Raw genomic sequence first — 16,775 nt, 5'->3', positions numbered from 1 at the left:
TTAAGCATTGACCTCCAAACACTGCTGAAGTTAGTGAGCAGCAAGGTTCACTCTGTTTTTGCCCCTGTATCGTGTTCTCCAATAAGTGTTACTTATGGACTTTAATGTCCCCCCCTCCCTTTTCCTTCTTTTTTCAGAGGGAAACACATACCCCTGACCCTAGAGAAGGTTCTCCTTTTCACTTCGGTGGCTTCAGCCATTCCTAGGCTGGGATTGCCAGTGGAGCCACAGCCAGTTCTTACACAAACAAGAGAATAAGGCTGCCAGGATCTTCCCAGAAGCAGATACATGCAGCATTGTTTTAAGGCTACCAATTCACCCAACTCTACGCAGCCTTCAGGGAGGAAATGGATTGTTGAATTCTACAGTCACCAACATTTGGTGTCATTGTCAAAGACTCCAGCCACTCAAGTCATAGACTGTGGTACAGTGGTACCGGGGCGCCAAGTCTAGGTCAAAGAGGCTTCTGAACAGCTTCTACCCCTAATCAAACGGCTACCCAGACTATTTCCATTGACCCCCCCCCCCCCTCTCTCTTTTATGCTGCTGCTACTTTGTTATTATCTATGCATAGTCACTTTAATATCACTTTATCTCTACCTACATGTATATATTACCTCAACTAACCGGTGCCCCAGTACATTGACTCTGTGCCGGTACCCCCTGTATATAGCCTCGCTATTGTTATTTTACTGCTGCTCTAATTATTATTGTTATTTTATTTTTTTGTATTTTTCTTAACTACATTGTTGGTTAAGGGCTTGTAAGTAAGCATTTCACTCTAAGGTCAACACCTGTTGTATTCAGCGCATGTGACAAATAACATTTGATTTAAAGGGAATTCATTTAAGGGGAATTATCCAAAACGTTTATTGCATGACCACCTAGTAAGTTCAGAATACTGCAGCCAATGTTAATTGGTGATGTGTGCCAAAATTATTGATATTATGAAAGTTTCCGACAAGATTGGCCATCAGCAAAAAAAAGTTGTGTAGTGAAAGTTTTCAAAAACAACCAACCAGAATCAATTGGACAGTAATACATAATGCAGCTTTAATATTTTAATAAATGTATGATTTCTTAGTAGAGTGGGTAGACTGGGCATTATGCAAAGTAGTTAAGTCATGAATGTCAAGGGGCTATAATATTACAATATGTACAATGTTACCATAAATCTTACAGTAAATATGGACAACATTTAATTTACATGTGTTATGGCAATAAAAACAGACCCTGTGGTTCATCGGTGGGCAACTCCAGTCCTCGAGGGCCTGATTGGTGTCACACTCTTTCCCTACCAAACACAGCTGATTAATCAAATTGCATTCTAAACTGAAGATCATGATTAGGTGATTATTGAAGTCAGTTGTGTTAGCTGGGGCTGTGGCAAAACTGACGCCAATCAGGCCCTCGAGGACTAGAATTACCCACACCTGCTGTAGTTGGTACATAGGTCGTGGTGCAGCAAGTTGATGAGGGTAGTGGAGAAGCACTGGTGGGACTTTTTGAGTGAAGTGACTAAGGGTGAAAAGGATATCAGGGTGCCCAGGAACTTGAAGCTGCTGATCATCTCCATGTCAATGTACCCTATATGGGAGAATAGTCTTTAAGTCTCACCATCTGCTTTGCTTTGCGTACACTGAGGCTGTTATCCTATCACCGTTATGTCAGGTCCCACAGCTGCTTCATGCACTCGTGATCAGGTGTACCATGGTAGTGTTGTCAGCATGTTTAGATGTTGGGTCCATTCTGGAGATACATATTCTTGTAATTATGTTAAAAAAAAAAAAAAAAATGTTTTTTGTTTTTACAGGGTTTATACCCAGAGGCATGAGTCTGCTAACAAGTTTGTGGGTCAGGATGGTGTTGAAAGCAGAGCTATAAAAGAAAACGCACTCTGACATATGTCAAATGCATAATTGACAAATTTGTTGGGACAATAGGCATTGGATAGGAGTTGGTCCAGTGAATTTTCTACCATGTGCTACACGATATCTATTGTTCCAGTTTTTAAAATCGATATCGACTGGGCTGTAGTGGAGATGGTAAGAAGCTTTGAAATCATGGGGACCAAACTTCTAACGTCCTTTCTTGGTACACACCCACACAGACACAGCAGTCATAACAACCAGCGGCACTCCATCCTAAGGTGGCTGAAGAAGTTTTGCCTGACGTCAAACATTAAGAGTGTCGGATTGAAGTGTTTGAAAAAATGTAAACAACCATAAGAGCAGATAACTTTTTTTGTAATCATTACTGGCACAGTGATTTTAAAATAAATTCTAATTCTAGTCGCTTTCAATTGATGAATTGACTCCAAGAACCATAGATTGTTCGTAGTTCATAACATTAACACAACTGACATTAAACATTGCTTGACCGTAGATTGGGATACATGTTTTAATAACATTGGATATTTGATTGGGCTTAATGTTGCATACCTTGCGATGTTGTGCATGCCAACCAGGTGAGAATCACCGGAATTAACTGTGATACTTGATGAATCAGGTCTTTGCTGCTTTATCAGCCTCTCCCTTGCCCACTCCAAGCTCCTCTTCATGGTTCCCTTCTGCAAGACAATTGTGTGATAATAAAGCGGAAAGAATGGGAATCCTATTCCTTTGAAGCAGTACTTTTAGTACTGGGTATATGCCTGAAGTTGTTATTTTACCCTAATAAGCTTAGATGGAATGTAGATATTCCAAAAACGAAGTGAACTTGCACATTAAAGTCTAATCTGTTCTAAAGCTGACATGTTGTAGATGTTAGCAAAGGTTTTACAAGGTTGTCACTAGCCAAATTTGCTTTATGTGAGCTTTTCAGTGTCTTCATGCTAATCGCGAGCTAGCGCGGCTACCGCTAGCATTGAAATGACAGCCAGTCCGGCTGAAGAAATTGCCTACCTTCTTCAGCTGTTGTTTTGCTTAAATACAAGGCTTTGGGCTAAAAACGTAACTCAAAAACATGTCCTGCTTCAGTACTATCCGATGAGTCACATTTAGGTAGCTTGTCTTCCTTTAGTCAATGATAAAGCAAAATAGAGACAACATAGTTGTCGATTTTTGGACTATCTAACCCATGTGTGCTTGGCGCTTACATCGAAAGATGATGCAGACTGTCTGCTGTACACAGTGATTTCACTACTAGAATTCAACTCTTGTGTCTTGCTTACAAGGTTTTCCCCCACATCATCAACAATGCCGGTTGTAGACCAAATTCTGTTGATACTTGAAACTTTGTTATAGCTGATTTAGCAAGACGCTTCAAAAGGTCACCCGGTCAGGTCAGTAAAACATTGAAAATCTGGATAGATGTCATTGCTGAGCATTACTGAGCAAGGATCTCATTCCATGGCTGCCTCATGAGATGATAAAGGCTACTATGCCACAGGTTTTTCAGGATAATTTTTCAAAAACAACTTGTGTTATTGACTGCACATGAAGTGTTTTGCAGAAGGCTAAACATCTGGGCTCAAAAACTGAATCTTACAGTCACTACTATGCCAGTAATACTGTAAAATATCTAGTGCTACTGCTCCAACAGGAATGGTTATGTTCATTACAGAGGCTTATGGTGGGAAATGTAGCGATAGGTTCATAACACAGAGTTTTATGGGTTTCTTGGCCATTTTGCGTGCTGGAGATGAGGTGATGGGGGCCCGTGGCTTCTGTTGATAATGGGATATGTAGATAGGGCGAGTCGGTCAAGGATCGATTCGGACAAGCTGGTAAATTGTATGACAAGCGACAGTTTATTCAGAGTAAAGATATCTGGTACAACGTATACGGGCTCATTCATTCGGCCCACAAGGAACCAGCAGAAAGAAGCCCCGATAACAGAGTGCAAGCATGTTATGTACAGTACAGAAAGTAGGTTTGAGTCTGGAAGTCCCGGTCTTTTGGTTGGCCACAGTTGAGGTGTTGTCTTCTTGGATTGGTCCTGTTGAGCCGTCCGTCATTCCTCTGAGTCTCGTCGTGCAGTTCTCAATCACACAATGTTCAGCTAGGAAGGGAGATTATGTGTGTGTGCTTGTCTCTGGAAGTCAAGGCTGTGTCTCTTCGCAATGTGTGGGTGTATGTCTTATCTGTGTGTCCTCGGCAGTTAGTGTGTGTATGTGTGTGTGCTGTGTGTGTGGGTGTGGGAGCTATCCTGTATGGACCTAGCATGTTTTACTGTGAAAATACGTTGTCTCAGTTATAGCAATGTAATAGCAGTAAGCTGGTCATTTGCATAAGAAATAGCACTTCCTTACACTTCACAATTAGGGACTTGCTAGAGGAACGGAGTGTACGCTTGGTCTTATCAGCATTTACATGCAAGCAATGGCAGTTGACAAATGAGCAGGTCACTCGCACACAACAACGCATTGCTAATGTCCGTATTCATGTGGAACGAGAAATAACACGTCTTAAAGTGTTTCTCTCAAACTCTGCCTATTAGTTTGGTCCCTAAAATTGACAACATACATTTGTGCAGCTCTTGTAAACCTGAGAGGAGAGCTTATTTCTAGCAAATAGACACAATGTCTAATAGTGGTGGGTCGTTCGCGAATGAGTTGGTTCTAAGAGCCGGCTCTTGTAGGTGAACGTTGGGAGCCGGCTCACATATCAGAAGAACCCGAATCTATTTAGAAAAATATACACAAATTAAGATCTGAATAATCAAAAGATTTCAATGAATATAATGAACTAATTCAAGGAACTAAAAAATAATATAATATTGGGCTAAATGCTCAAGCGCTCACACATTTGTTCTGTCTGCTCAGACTAACAGCCTCACGTGTTGTTCCTGTCCAATCAGACACACAGTGTCAAGCAATGATCCAAAGATGCGGGAGGGAGGGCCGAGCCAACTCACTCACACACACATAGAAGCCGAGGAGAGAGAGGAAGGACAGCTGTGAAAACAATAGCTGGAAAATGAGTCGGAAGCACAGTGGCATTTGGATGCAATTTAATAATGTAGACAATGTTAGAGCACAGTGTAGAATTTGCCAAAACAAAATCTCATATAAAGCCGGTTCTACGCACAACCTACACCGGCATATGCGAACTGTGCACCCAACTGTGAAGCTAGCTGTAGCGGAGCTTCAAGAAACTAGCGGGCTTGCTAGTGATAGTGGTGGAGCCAGCACCTCCACACTCGGAGATGTATCCACTCAGTCAAGTAGGCATACTCCGCAACCCACAGCAACACAGTCTTCTATGGACCAGTTTTTTGCTAAAGTCTGTCTGTAGCAAAACAAGGCCAAATTGATATTGCATTTGCTAAAATAATTGCCACCGATTTCCAGCCATTTTCGACTGTGGAGAAAGAGGTTTTAGAAATTATAGCAATAGTCTAATTCCAATGTACACAATTCCAAGCAGGAAAACCCTTTCAAAATCACTTATTCCACAACTGTATGAGAGCAAACAGGCTTCAGTGTGGGAAAGAATCCAAAAAGCTACTGCAGTTTGCCACTGACTGCTGGACATCAAGGGCAACCACTTCTTACATGTCACTTCATTGAAGATGTTTTTTTTTATGTCTAGCTGTCTTCTGTACTACTTTGAGTTCAGCGACAGACACACCTCAGAGAACTTGGCAGAGGAACTGTTGAGAGTGGCCAGAGAATGGCAAGTAGATGGAAAAGTGGCCTGTTGTGTTAGCGACAATGCAGCTAAAATAACCAAAGCCATTACTTTAAAAAAAATGGACCCATCATCCTTGTCTTGCCCACACAATCAACCTGATTGTAAGAGATGCTCTGAAGGTGATGACCCACTGTGGACAAAGTGAAAGCAGCTATGGAATACGTCCACAGGAGCACAGTAGGTGCTGAAAAACTAAACAACAGTCACCCACGAAGCATCGTTACCCATCGCTTTACAAAAGCCGCGGGCCTTGCAGAGCAAGGGGAACCACTACTTCAAGGTCTCAGAGCAAGTATCCATTTTCTCCATTGGGACGAATTAGGTACTGTCCATTTTTACCCACCTGAAGGTTGTATCCATCTTTCCATAATAATGAATTAGGTACTGTCCATTATCCAAGCTTTTGATGTCACCATTTGGCCGACTCAGAAATTCTGTCAGAGACGTGGAACTCTTGAAGGAGCACTTGATCTCAAGGAGCTGTGTTGCATCAAGGATCCCATCTGGGCTGGCTTCCAACCAAGGATGGTCAGGGTGCACCACCAGGCCTCTGTTCTCCACAACATGCCTCCAGGAGTGTGATGACATTGGCCTCATTTTCTTTGCCATGCTTTGTTGCTGTATTGCCAGTGAAGGTTTGGTACAAATGCTCATTTACACATTTTTTGGGATCTGTGGTGTTTCGTTTGGGGACTCGTTTCGCTGTGCCGGCTGTTAGACGCAGCTTCCTAGCATCATGCCATAGCTGTGAAGCACTTTGGATCTTGGTTTCTTCCATCAATGTAGCTGCTTGTAGGGGGGATCATTTGATGTAGGCCTAATAAAACATTGTGCACTTCCTCCAGGTTAGTGTTGTGCTGTGTTCAGTGTGTTTGTGTAGGCTGAATCATGTTGGCTTGAGCCTGACTTGCTGCTGCTGTCTACATCTGCTCTGTAACTTAGCTAAAGAAGACCATTTGTCTGGAGCCAAAATAGTGGGGCCATTACTGAGGTGTTGATGTGGCTTGTGAACTCTGCATGGTTCCTGAAAAGTCAGGGGGAGGTTGTGGAACCGTCCTGTGGCGATGTTGATTGGCCTGGATATGTGTGGTGTGGTCTGTGGTGTTTAAAATGAATGTGTTTCACCTTCCTCAGCCCTACATTCTTCCTCACACCTGAGTTCCACTTCCTTTGAACATTAGTGCATACCATTCCTGTTTCGCCTTGCCCGATTGCACTCTCAACCAACATTGAAGAAAATATTTTTAGTTATTATCTAACCCAGTATTTCTCAAACCTCTCCTGGAGTATCTGTTGTCCTGCACATTCATGTCATTTTTGGTCATTACTTTACTGACCTTCCACAGAATTGCTGCAGCATGACTACAAGAGCGTCCTGGCCCTGCAATACATGAGCAACCCGCTACCTGTATGACACCTGTCGTTGATGCTAGCACCCACGCCTTGTGATGAGATGCATGCAGGCTCTGACTCGGCTCTATGTCTGCTTTTTAGGTAGACAAGGTTGTCTCCAACATCCTTCAATAACACCCGACTGACTTTGTGACTGTGTAGGTATTAGTACGCCTCTGTAACAGTATAACTTTAGACCGTCCCCTCACCTATACCCAGGCGAGAACCAGGGAAGAGCAAGGGGAACCACTACTTCAAGGTCTCAGAGCAAGTGACTCACCGATTGAAACGCTATTTAGCGCGCACCTCCGCTAACTAGCTAGCCGTTTCACATCCGTTACACCTCGAAACTTTTTAAGTTGCTCATCGCCTTACCATCGCAAGCTGCGGATTCAACAAAGTAAGTAAGTACGCTACCGTACGTGATACGAGGCCACTTCTTCACGTCATCTTCCCAACCATCAATTACGGAGGGTAAAGGTCGGCTAATATTACCCTTTTTGTTCTCCATCAGGTTGTGTTCCCACATCATTATTAGTTTGGCAAGCTCTTCATGAATGAATGAAGAAACCGTTTGTTTATGTCAAAATGTCAAACCGGAAATAACATCCATAATTCGCGTAAGGCATCATGGGACACGGGAAACTAATGGATAGCCAGTGATAAGAAACAGATCCTTCCACTGTAAACTAGCTGATTAACATTATGATTCAGTTATTTTTTATTTTATTTCACCTTTATTTAACCAGGTAGGCTAGTTGAGAACAAGTCCTCATTTACAACTGCGACCTGGCCAAGATAAAGCATAGCAGTGTGAACAGACAACAACACAAAGTTACACATGGAGTAAACAATAAACAAGTCAATAACACTGTAGAAAAAAGAAAAAAGAGTCTATAGACATTGTGTGCAAAAGGCATGAGGAGGTAGGTGAATAATTACAATTTGGCAGATTAACACTGGAGTGATAAATGATCAAATGGTCATGTGCAGGTAGAGATACTGGTGTGCAAAAGAGCAGAAAAGTAAATAAATAAAAACAGTATGGGGATGAGGTAGGTAAATTGGGTGGGCTATTTACCGATGGACTATGTACAGCTGCAGCGATTGGTTAGCTGCTGTCGTGGAAATTTCCTTAATTACCAACTGATGAGAGAGCAAATCACACCCGAGTCAGAGTTATGCTTAATCTTCACCTTTAATAATAATTAAGCTTTTGCAATAGCATTTAGACTTTCAACAGTTCAGTATCTCTAATGAAAAGTTGAGAGTGCCCAACATAATGGTAAATGGGATCCTTTATAGCAAAGATCCACCCCCTCCTAGACGACATGACAAAACACAGGTCTTAGGAATTTATACAAAGAAAAAACCTTACTTCAGAGAGAATATCCCCTAATCAGACAGAGTGGGCTATAAATTATCGTTCAGTTTGGTCTCCTAAACAAAGCTCTTATCTCGTCCTTGGTACAAAATGGTACCAAGACATTACCCCCACCCTATGATATATATCAAATTGTCATTTAGATTCTAAATACAACCAATCAGAGGACAAACTCACGGAGAGGAGAGTGACCCTATAGGTCAACAAAGAGGGAGCATAGAATGATTCCAGACACTGCCACCCTCCTTTCCCCGATGAGAAAAGTAGGGAGTCACTGGCACACAGAAAAGATATGTTTACACATGATGACCCCTTGACCTCTCCCCTCTATGCGGCCCATGCAACTTAGTCTTGACATAGAACAGATAACTGCCAATGGCCACCACTATAGTACAACAAAATACATTCTTATGAGAAATAACTCATAAGCATATCATGAAAATAAAACATCTTATCTATGTTACCCAACTAATTCTGATCATTCCACAACACTGCTCAGATAGCAGATGTTTAAAGTTGGCGAGGAAGATAAAAGTCTCCAACTTCAGCGATTTTTGTAATTCGTTCCAGTCACAGGCAGCAGAGAACTGGAAGGAAAGGCGGCCAAATGAGGTGTTGGCTTTAGGGATGGTCAGTGAAATACACCTGCTGGAGCGCGTGCTACGGGTGGGTGTTGCCATCGTGACCAGTGAACTGAGAAAAGGCGGAGCTTTACCTAGCATGGACTTGTAGATGACCGTCTGGCGTCTGGCGACGAATATGTAGCGAGGACCTGCCGACTAGAGCATACAGGTCGCAGTGGTGGGTGGTATAAGGTGCTTTAGTAACAAAACGGATGGCACTGTGATAAACTGCATCCAATTTGCTGAGTAGAGTATTGGAAGCTTTTTTGTAGATGACATCGCCGAAGTCGAGGATCGGTAGGATAGTCAGTTTTACTAGGGTAAGTTTGGCGGCGTGAGTGAAGGAGGCTTTGTTGCGGAATAGAAAGCCCACTCTAGATTTGATTTTAGATTGGAGATGTTTGATATGAGTCTGGAAGGAGAGTTTACAGTCTAGCCAGACACCCAGGTACTTATAGATGTCCACATATTCTACGTCGGAACCATCCAGGGTGGTGATGCTAGTCGGGCGTGCGGGTGCAGGCAGCGAACGGTTGAAAAGCATGCATTTGGTTTTACTAGCTTTTAAGAGCAGTTGGAGGCCACGGAAGGAGTGTTGTATGCCATTGAAGCTAGTTTGGAGGTTAGATAGCACAGTGTCCAAGGAAGGGCCAGAAGTATACAGAATGGTGTCGTCTGCGTAGAGGTGGATCAGGGAATCGCCCGCAGCAAGAGCAACATCATTGATATATACAGAGAAAAGAGTCGGCCCGAGAATTGAACCCTGTAATAACAATTTTCAAAGACAAAACCGTTACATTGGGAAGGTCCATACTCTGCTTGCAGTGGCAAATAAAGTTCCTTTAAACTCTGAAATGTGGTTGAAAGGAGGAGCTAGGTGAACATATAGCCAATGTTAAGTAAGCTAGTTGGACAGAAAACTAAATATTGTCGCCCCATGTGTAATAACATAGCAAGCAACGTAGGCTAAAACACATAAGTGTTATACTACCCTATTTCATTACATGCATAATATTAATATTATCGCTATATCGTAACTACCTCACCACTATGGCCTATTTTATTGCCTTACCTCCCTTATCTTACCTCACTTGCACACACTGTATATATACTTTTTTCTAATGTATTATTGATTGTATGTTTGTTTACTCCATATGTAACTGTGTTGTTGTCTGTTCACACTGCTATGCTTTATCTTGGCCAGGTCGCAGTTGCAAATGAGAACTTGTTCTCAACTAGCCTACCTGGTTAAATAAAGGTGAAATAAACATTTTGACTCATAAAGAGATTACATAGCTGCATGCCTTTTATCTTATGCACATTGCTCTTCTTCTTTACTCTTTTTCCTAAACTGGGCACCTGATGGCTTAGACCTTTTCTTATTCATTTGTGTTGATTTGGTACTTGAGCATCAATACATTACCCATCCCCCAATACTGTCAACCAAGAGTCAAGACCAGCAGACTGGTTTTATATTATTCTTAACGATTTCACACAAACCAGAAAAAAATGCAACAATATGTCTGTGAAACTATATATTCACCGTATTATGAATGAATTGTGGTTTATTTGGTAGCATTTCATAGTGTGACTGATTTTACTAATTGCATTAGTACTGTACAAAGTTAGAGGTGCGCTATTTGATAGATTCCCCCGCTCCCTCTACATCGGGGTTCCAGTGGGGAGACCTGAGGTCAACCTACCCCCCACCCCATCTAGTACTTCTGAGTGGGAGACCTTCTTGCCTAGCTCACAAACTAGAATCAGGGCGCCTACTCCGACAAGGTTAATTGACCAACAGTCCCACAAGGTGACGTGACGTTCAAATGAGCGATAGAAAACCGATCGCGCAAATGTCATCATTCATTTTTTTTTGTGCGTGCCATGTTACCTATACCTAAATCCGCCACCGTGTGCAGGTCTATGTTTAGCAGCTGTATGCGTTGATTTGACGTGTGCAGGACTGCTTACAGTCGTTTATTTAGCACGTTAGACCGCCTGCAAACACATTTGCACGTGCTTATTTGACGCGGGTAGGCGTTAACTTAGTACGTGAACACGTTAACTTAGCGCCTGCACCTGCTTACTTTACACGCGTAGCATTAAAAAGATTGCGATTTGATCACGTTCTTTAAGAACCAAACGGCGTTCCATACATTTGACAGCTAACCTTTTTTGGACTGCCCTGGGTCTCCTCATCTAGCGATCCCACAAAGGATAGCTACAAACTAAAACAAAATGAAAAAGTAATTTGGATAAAACATACTACACCAGTCTCGAGATATGTTAATTCATTTAGATATTTGTTTTTATGGCCTTACTCCCCATCATATCCTTTGAACATATGGCATGGGCACAGAGTGACCAGTGGCAGTAACTAAATATAACTGACTGTAAAAGCCCATAACATAACTGAAATACTTTATTGAATTCTGCTGAAACAAATGATGACATAAGCTTTATTTTATTTTTTCAAGGATGAAAACAGAAACTGTGTTCACAGAATGGTAACCACATGCAATACAAAAATATGAATTTTTACATGACATAAAAAACATGAATTGACCCATTCAAAAAGAAATGTACAGTATTTTTACAGTATTTGTACATGAAAAAATATAAAGATATATACATCTGTAATAGGGGAGCAGTACCTATTTCAAAATGCGATGTATTGTACATATAAAATGTTTGTACAAATATTAAAAGTTAATTAGCTGTACATTAAATAACGTATCTACATGTATATCTTACATACCATTGATATCATCAATACATTTACTGCAGTCTTTCACTAAATCAACCCTATATGTTCCAATACTATACACTCACAAACACACTAATACAAGCACACCAACTGAAGCTGACAATCACTAACGGAATACACACAAGCACATGTGATCATGTTTAAGGAGTAAATTATACGACACTTTTGTGCCAGGTTCCTGTTCTATTTTTTTGGGTGCTGTAAATGAATCTACTATACTACTTGACTTGATATATCTCTCTACAGCGCTCCCAGGCTGAGAGAAGGCATCCGTGCTTCTCTGTGGCTCCCTCTTATGCGTTTTAATAATCAGGGCACTCGCTTCATTATCAAATACCTTTAGTCCTAAATAACCAACATGATTCCATTCCCAGTGTGTAGTGAGATGAGAGGAAGATCACATTGCATGCTGACACCTCTTAGTTGTGGTTTCAACAGATTCATTCTTCATTTATGCAATGAGCTGTTTTCAAATGTATGGTTTCATCAGATTCTACTCAGACAAGCAACACAGAGACATGAGTCAATTCAATCATGCTCTCGCAACTCCTGAGACCTTTGTCCTTTCAAACTTCATGGAACAAAAACATAAACACTGAAAATTATTACTCAAAATAGGAACCAACAACTAAAAGTAAAAGTTTGTATCTTATCATTTTTTCTCCTGTTGAAATAATGTGTACAGGTCATGTGCAGGAGGCAGACAGAGGGCAGCACGGTGACCGTGTCGCAGTGCATGTCATCAAAACACTGCAGAGAGCTGAAGGGTAAGAGTCAAGAGGCAGTTGGATTACATCACTCAAGCAGCCCGAAGCTTCAAGACCACAATGAGAAAAGAGGAGGGAGTGAATGCAGTGGTCCATTTAGGATAGGAGTTACAAACATTGTTTTGGTCCAGCAAGTGTCTGGGTTGCATCGTCTGGGAGCCCCCAGTAGGAAGAACCATATCACAGCAGCACAGAGAGGAGGGAGAGCAGGGCAGGCTGCAGATGGAGCAGAGCACAGCAGAGCAGCCGTCAGCTACCGGGCTCATACCAGAGCACACCGGTCAGTCTCAGAACAGACACCACAAGCCAGTTATTCACAAGCCTCAGATAGTCCAAAAAGCAACAGTAGAAAAAAATGAAGGCAATATGTTTTGAGACGAAGGAAGGAAAGTTGAGGGGAGGTAGCGCAGCACTACCGTTAGCCTCCTCAGTCCAGCACCCTTCTCTCCCACACAACCAGACACTACAGTTTAAAAGACATGGAAGATCAGGCTGTGGGTTAGTGGAAGCCGTGTCTGTATCCGGCAGAGTCAATGCTTTGATCAATCCTAAAAGTTAAGGATTTCAGGAGCATGCAAGGCAGACCCAGGCTTTGTTTGTTTTGCATTGCTTATATTTCATAGTGACGGCTACAACCTATATTAGGAAGAGAGAAAACAGAGAGAGAGAGAACAAATGAAACATGGAGGTTAGAGGCTGTTAGTGAAAATATAATAACAGGTTAAAATTAAGAGAATGATTTGAGAAGAAGACCGGTGCAGTAGAAGAGACAGGTAAATACTTCAACATGAAACAAGGGCCCATATTTCTGCACCACAGGAATCTCAAATGAGCCTTCTCATCACAAAAACCTCTTTCAGGATTTACAAGCCCATGCAGTGTCCCAACAGACCATTGCAAACACCATGCAAACTGGTAAGCTCTTCTCTTCCCATTCAAGCACTGGCATGCTATGCAGGCTCAATTTGTTGGGGCATCATTACTGATAGTGTTGGCAAAGGACAGCTTGTTTGAAAACAAACATAAGACCAGTAGCTAGCTCCACTAGCAGAGAGTTGTTAAACTGGTAGGGGCTGTTACTGGACAAGTAGTTCATGTGTAGAGAAGACTCCACCCATGAGCCTTTGAGTGACAGACGTGCAGTATGTAGCGAATGAGGAAGTTACAGAGCGCGAGCAGGAGAGAGATGGCCGGAGATGAGTGAAGGTGCAGAGACAAATCTGGACCAGGTACTGTACACCTAACATATGAGAAGAAAGGGGTGGGGAGGTGTATGGGTACAGAGCAGGTCAGGAAAATGTCCAGGAAAGGGAGGGACAATGCTTTTAAACAGAAAAGTGCACTCACAGTCACATCCTGGAGGAGAAAGTTTGGGAAACAGAAGATAAAACAGAAAATTCCCTTAGCGTCACATATAATGGTTAATTTCTAAATGCTTCACCATTAGAAACCACAGTCACTCATATTACAGTGGTCAACATATCTGTAATGGACCGTCAAGAGGGTATGTGGCTCATGACAATAAACTACGACCAAGAGTCAACTCGGTCATCCCCTGCCTAGTCCCCACCAGTTTGACATCAGTGGCCCTAAAACCGCACAGCAATCTGGGGCCCATACTTTACATGCCTTCAGCTGAACCTCTTTGTTTCATACACAAGTCCATTCCAGATGAGTCAGAACCCAGTTAGGGGTCAGAGTGCATGGCAGGGCGGGCAGGCATGTCCTACACCTCTAGGATACGTACTCTGCAGACTTCCAGAAGTGTCCAGGGTGGGACAGTCTCCGGTTGAGTTTGGGCAGCTTCTCCAGCATGTCTGCCAGTTGGGTGAAGGTGGGCCTCTCCCTCAGGTCGTAGGCCCAGCAGGCAGACAGGATTTCCTGCACAGACAGGAAGGATTAACGTAATCACTTCATGCCAACACAATGTAGAGATGTATCCTGTAGTCAGCTTTAATTTCTTCTCTACTCTATCAAGGTCATCACTTAAAAAGATGGCATTAGCATGAGCAAATACCCTCACTTACCCTGCTAGGATTAAGAAAGATGCAATTCCCCCCCAAAAAGTATGGGCATAGATTTCTGCACGATTACACCACAATGTGATCTGGCACCAGAGCATGTGAGCGGAGATAAGCGTTTGGAAATCCCGCTCATGCTTTCGGGATACGTGTCTTTTCAGATTCCACAATGATTCTTTAGTTGTGGACACTACATCACCACACTCCCTCTCTTGCTCTTGGTCCTCATCTTTGTAAGTCACCTTGATTTAGCACCTGTGTGTTCTATCAGTTTCTTTATGAAAATATTGTGTTAACTCCATGACAGTAGCTAAAACAAGGGGCTATAGCAGCACACAAGTAGACTACAAATGCATGCTGGGCCGGGCGTGCCCTGAGCTCGTGAAGTGAGCGCTACTGGAACGAAATTGGGGCGGGCGAGAAGGCCTACGCTCCAGCCAGTGGGAATCTCGCACCGGGCTCCAGTCAAATTGGGCACGCTCCCCTCCAGCTCCGCTCACATAAGTGCTTCCCCCCTCCACTCACCGTGACCTCCTTGCCCAGGTTGATCTCTGCCAGGACCTTCTTGATGCCCTCACCGCTCCCCACCTGCCAGATGGTAGCCTCCACAGGCTGGTTGATGATAGGCCAGTCCCTGGCTTGGAGCTCGTACCAAATGGTGCTAAAAGGGGGCAACCAGCAATATGGTCATTCCCCAGAGCCAGTTAACTGTAAAGTGAAGCAGTCTCAAGGAGAAACTATTCTGCTAGAGAGCGTACCCAAAGGCATAGACGTCTGCAGCGTTGGAGAAGGGCAGGCGGTCCTCGTTGTTTCCAGGGCTCATCCTGCGTACGATCTCTGGCGCCAGGTAACAGATCCAGCCATGTGGAAGCTTTAGCTCGTTGTCTCGCCTGTGAGAGAAAACACACACACACGCGCATGCACACACACACACACAATAAGAAACCACTGTTCGGAGAACACAGACCCACCGAGCATCCACCAGCTGAGATGATGGCTGTAGGAACCAATATGCAGAGTCCATACCTCCCCTCCTGAACCACTCCAGAGATCCCAAACAGGCCAAAGTCTGTAATAATCACTTTATTGGTGTCATGAAAGACGTTCTTTGACTTCAAGTCCTTGTGGACAATGCCTTTGGCATGCAGGTAGCCCATTCCCTGTGTGGATTAAAGTAATAAGGACATACAGTAAATATATATTACACATACTGTTTTTGTCAACATTACCCATCTACCTGTACAAATCTGAAAGGACCGAACAAGAGTAGAAGTTCACCTTTACAATTTCTTGAGCGATTTGCCTCGTCTTGTTTATATCCAATGTGTTTTTGGTGTCCCGAACCACAGAGTATAGTGTCCTCCCTTTACAGAAACTGGAGAAAAACATTTGAATGAACAAATGGAACTAACCAAGTAAACAACAGCTATGGTGGACTGAATATGCCAAAGAGATATTCATTTGGTATGTATGTTAACCCCTCCCCCTACCTGGTGATGATGGCGAGGTGGGGCGGGGCCATGCAGGCCCCCATGAAGAGGACCACGTTCTCGTGACGGGTCTGTCTGTAGTTCATCACCTCCTTCTTAAACAGCTTCAGGTGGTCCTGGTTGTTCCCATCTATCTCCAGCAGCCGGATAGCCACCTCGCCATGCCAACGCCCCTTATGCACCTTTCCCCAACGGCCCTGGAGTGAAGGAGGGAGTGATTTAATGACACTTTCAGAAACAGACATTCAATGGGTTTGAATAGAAAACACTGATAGTTTCATGCATATGTAGCTTGATCATTGAAAATGTTCTCTCCAGTGAAAACAGCGTGTTCTATTGTCCTCTCACCTTCCCAATGAGCTCTCCCAGGTCCAGCTGTTCGAAGGGAATGTCCCACTCCTGCAGGTAGACGCTGGTCTGGCTGGCCTTACGGGAGATGGGGCCTTTCCAGCGACCACCCCGTGAACTGGGCAGGTCATCCAACTCATCACCATCACACTCACCGTCCGAACCACCATTCATCCCACTCCCATCGTCATCTTCCTCATCATCATCCTCCTCCTCCTCCTCTACTGGATCTGGGTCTATCTCAGGTTCAACCTCCTCCTCCTCCTCTTCCTCCTGTAAGACATTCATGCATGGCCAATGTTTTTGGTTTTGGGCATGTGTCTGCACATATGTTACAGTTACTTTAC

At 43.2% G+C, this 16,775-nt stretch overlaps 1 protein-coding gene across 4 annotated transcripts in view; it reads right to left on the bottom strand.

The window, feature by feature from the left end:
* Positions 1–11,480: 11,480 nt before the first annotated feature.
* Positions 11,481–16,775, bottom strand: part of ksr1a (kinase suppressor of ras 1a) — a 48,761-nt gene continuing 43,466 nt past the window's right edge. For 3 of the 4 annotated variants that reach the window (XM_029670731.2, XM_029670737.2, XM_029670736.2), the window contains 7 exons: positions 16,429–16,701; positions 16,081–16,277; positions 15,869–15,965; positions 15,617–15,750; positions 15,349–15,480; positions 15,116–15,251; positions 11,481–14,450 (listed from right to left, as the gene is read on the bottom strand). In XM_029670731.2, the coding sequence (XP_029526591.2) occupies positions 14,304–14,450; positions 15,116–15,251; positions 15,349–15,480; positions 15,617–15,750; positions 15,869–15,965; positions 16,081–16,277; positions 16,429–16,701 (1,116 nt within the window). In that variant the 3' untranslated portion in view covers positions 11,481–14,303. The remainder of the gene's footprint in view (positions 14,451–15,115; positions 15,252–15,348; positions 15,481–15,616; positions 15,751–15,868; positions 15,966–16,080; positions 16,278–16,428; positions 16,702–16,775) is intronic. The other variant, XM_029670735.2, reaches the window with a different exon arrangement.

This window comes from Oncorhynchus nerka, linkage group LG10, assembly GCF_034236695.1.
Source record: "Oncorhynchus nerka isolate Pitt River linkage group LG10, Oner_Uvic_2.0, whole genome shotgun sequence".
NCBI classification, from domain to species: Eukaryota; Metazoa; Chordata; class Actinopteri; order Salmoniformes; family Salmonidae; genus Oncorhynchus; species Oncorhynchus nerka.
The sequence above is the reverse complement of the archived record's forward strand: the minus strand, read 5'-3'. Positions and strand labels throughout refer to the sequence as shown.